This window comes from Nematolebias whitei, chromosome 23, assembly GCF_014905685.2.
Source record: "Nematolebias whitei isolate Nwh7 chromosome 23, NemWhi1, whole genome shotgun sequence".
NCBI lineage: Eukaryota > Metazoa > Chordata > Actinopteri > Cyprinodontiformes > Rivulidae > Nematolebias > Nematolebias whitei.
In genome coordinates, this window is record NC_056520.1 from 23,424,659 (window position 1) to 23,428,169 (window position 3,511).

The 3,511-nt window shown below is 39.0% G+C and overlaps 1 protein-coding gene across 1 annotated transcript in view; it reads left to right on the plus strand.

Moving 5' to 3' along the window:
• Positions 1 to 2,017: 2,017 nt before the first annotated feature.
• Positions 2,018 to 3,511, plus strand: part of LOC119429102 (receptor activity-modifying protein 1-like) — a 23,370-nt gene continuing 21,876 nt past the window's right edge. Inside the window, exon 1 of the mRNA XM_037696819.1 lies at positions 2,018 to 2,075. Within this exon, the coding sequence (XP_037552747.1) occupies positions 2,018 to 2,075 (58 nt within the window). The remainder of the gene's footprint in view (positions 2,076 to 3,511) is intronic.

Below are 3,511 nucleotides of genomic sequence, written 5' to 3' on the forward strand. Positions count from 1 at the left end.
TACGTCACTATGTGCTTATTTGTGTGAGGTGTTTTTTTAATATCAGAGTTTTTTCTTCTCAGGCAGGAAAAAAAAAAAAGTCTGATAGGAATTTTTTCGCCTCCAATTCTTACATGTGGCCAGTTTCACTACTTTTTATCTGTCTAAACAGCTCTCACTTGTAAATGAGTCTTCTAGACTCAATGTGACTTATCTGTCTAAATAAAGGTTGAATGAACAATCATCTCCTTTGTCTTCTTCGCATTGATGTGAAGGTTGTTCTTCCTGCACCAGCTCTCCAGGTGGTGCACCTCCTGCCTGTAGCTGGACTCACTGTTGTTTGTGATGCATCCAACCACCGCTGTATCGCCTGCAAACTTTACGATACGACAGCCTGGATGGGTAGGTGCTCAGTCATATGTGAGCAGAGTGAACAGGAGGGGGCTCAACACACAGCCCTGAGGAGTTAGAGTTACCAATCAGCCTAACATGCATGTTTTTGGTCTGTGGGAGGAAACCGGTGTACCCGGAGAAAACCCCACGCAAGCACCGAGATAACATGCAAACTCCACCCAGAAAGACACCCCCGGCTGGGATTCGAATTGGCGACCTTCTCGCTGAGAGGCAACAGCTCTACCTATCGCGCCACCATATTTTTCATTGTTTGGATAATTTATATAAAACGACTGACACATGGACATCAGTATTTTATGTACGCAGCTATGCCTTCTGGGTAAATGACAGACAGGTTGCTCTGGTGTGAGCTCCATTCAGCTTGAATGTCAATTTTGGACATTATCTGACATTCAGCTCTTTAATTTGAATCGGAATGTGTTGACAAAGAGGAGAATGAAGACATGCCTCAGCTTTAATGTGAGCGCCAGATCTAATAAATTAAACATCACAATTAATCGCATTTGGTCATTTGGACCTATAATACAAAATATAACTTTATTATCACGTTATACATTTTTAGCCTTGACTCCTTGTGTTTTAGTCTCCACTACAACCGATGTACGTCATTGCCCCAGAATGCATTGCACCAATAAAATAATGGTGATATCCTTTGGTGAAAAATGTATATTATTTTTTAATAATTAGGAGTTTTCACATGTCACAAACAACAACTTTTAGTAGATCAAGGTTCATTCTCAATAATCCAGGTAAAAAAAAAAATCCAACAATGTTCAGTCAGGTCATCTTGGACGATTAATTTTTTTTATTGAGACTTTTCGTCCTTCATCCAAAGGACTTCATCACTTCACTTCACTTCGGCTATGGCTGCCTAAGAGGATTCGACAGGGGAGAGGGTGGGCTTCAAAAGCCATCTTATCACCAGCAAACTGGTTGTTCCTCTATGGGAATGCTGTTTGTGGGACAGTTTGTTGTGGTACCTCAGATTGAATAAGTCCTTTGGATGAAGGACGAAACTTCTCAACAAAAAAATAAACCGTCCAGATGACCTGATTGAACTTTGTTGGAACTTTTAGTAGAATAGAGAAATAAAAGCATAGTCAGGCAATATTTGAGAGTCAGAGATCCTTTAGAGCACATTAACCATTAACATTTTTCTAATTTTGTGGACCTTCTTTTTGACCGGTCTTCTTCTCTTTGCGATAACTACCTTCAAGTTTTGTCAAAATATGGTAACTTTTGCATATGTATGCCTCTTTCTCAAAGTTAAGGCAAAAGCTGTTTTTGAGCTTTCATGTTAAAAGACTAAAACTGATCTGATCGATTCTATGCTCACAAGTCACTGAAATAAATTAGAGGCGTATCCGAAGGCCGTGACTCTCTGGTTTCATAACAACTGGCACTAATTCCGGAGCCTGACTTTGTTTTGTCCCCTGTGTGCTGCAGCAGTGGGACGAGGGGCTCAGATGACACATAGCGACTGCAGGGAGCGAAAAGGGTCGGTGGTGGTGGGATTTTTAGATGCTTTCTTCCTGACTTGTGGTTAATCTGCAGCTCCTGAATCCCTGGTTTTGGACTGAATACTGGAATCACAAAGACAGGGGTCTTGGGGTTTGGCTCCAGCATGGCTCTATGGAGCACCGGGCTCCTGAGAGCTGCCGTCCTGCTGCTGCTGCTCACAGGTGAGGAGGGTTGCCTTCATGTTTCCACAAGTTGACCTTTTGATTAAATGACACAAAGGAATTCAACAGGGATGTATAAACTATTACCCTTGTTATCGTCAGTTTCCAAACTAAGAAAAGTCTGGAAATGTGGTGAAAATAAGCAATTAAAGATGAACATGAAGTTATACTGTACTGTATGTGTACAACTTTTTTTTTGTGACTTTTAATCATTTGAATCATTTTATTATCTGACTGTATGATTGTTTTATTGTGTACAGCACTTTGGTCCTGCGGGTGTTTAAAGTGCTCTATAAATAAAGCTGGTTTGGTAATGTATGTTATGGTATAATGGTATGGTATTATGGTATGGTATGGTATAATGCTATGGTATGGTATTATAGTAAATGGTAAATGGACTGTACTTATATAGCGCCTTTCTATCTTATCGAGATACTCAAAGCGCTTTACACTACAATCTGTGCCTCATTTACCAATTCATACAGCACTCTACAAGAGCTCTACAAAGCTAATTGAACAAATCAATCTAAAGAGACTAATCAGAGCTTTATCACATTCATACACTGATGGGACACACATCAGAGGCAACGAGGGGTTCAGTGTTTTGCCCAGGGACACTTCGGCACGTGACTGCTGGTGGATTCGAACCCCCAACTCTTGCATTGGAGGACGACTGCTCTAACCACTCAGCCACAGCCGTCCTAGTATGGTATGGTATAATGGAATGATATTAAGGTATAGTATGTCCTAGTATGGTATGGTATAATGGTATGGCATGGTATTATGGTATGGTATGGTATAATGGTATGATATTATGGTATGGTATGGTATGGTATAATTGTATGATATTATGGTATGTGAGGTATGGTACAATGGTATGATATTATGGTATGGTATGGTATAATGGTATGGTATGATATTATGGTATGGTATGGTGTAATGGTATGATATTATAGTATGGTATTATGGTATGGTATAATGGTATGGTATTATAGTATGGTATAATGGTATGGTGTAACAGTATGGTATGGTATGGTATAACGGTATGGTATTATGGTATGGTATAATGGTATGGTATGGTATGGTATGGTATAATGGTATGATATTATGGTATGGTATGGTATGGTATGGTATGGTATGGAATGGTATGATATTATGGTAGGGTATGGTGTAATGATATGATATTATGGTATGGTATGGTATGGTATAATGATATGGTATTATGGTATGGTATCATATAATGGTATGGTATTATGGTATGTATGGTATGGTATGGTATAATGGTATTATATTATGGTATGGCATGGTATGGTATGGTATATTGTTATGGTATTATGGTATGGTATGGTATAATGATATGATATTATGGTATGGTATAATGGTATGGTGTGGTATGATATTATGGTATGGTATGGTGTAATGGTATGATATTATGG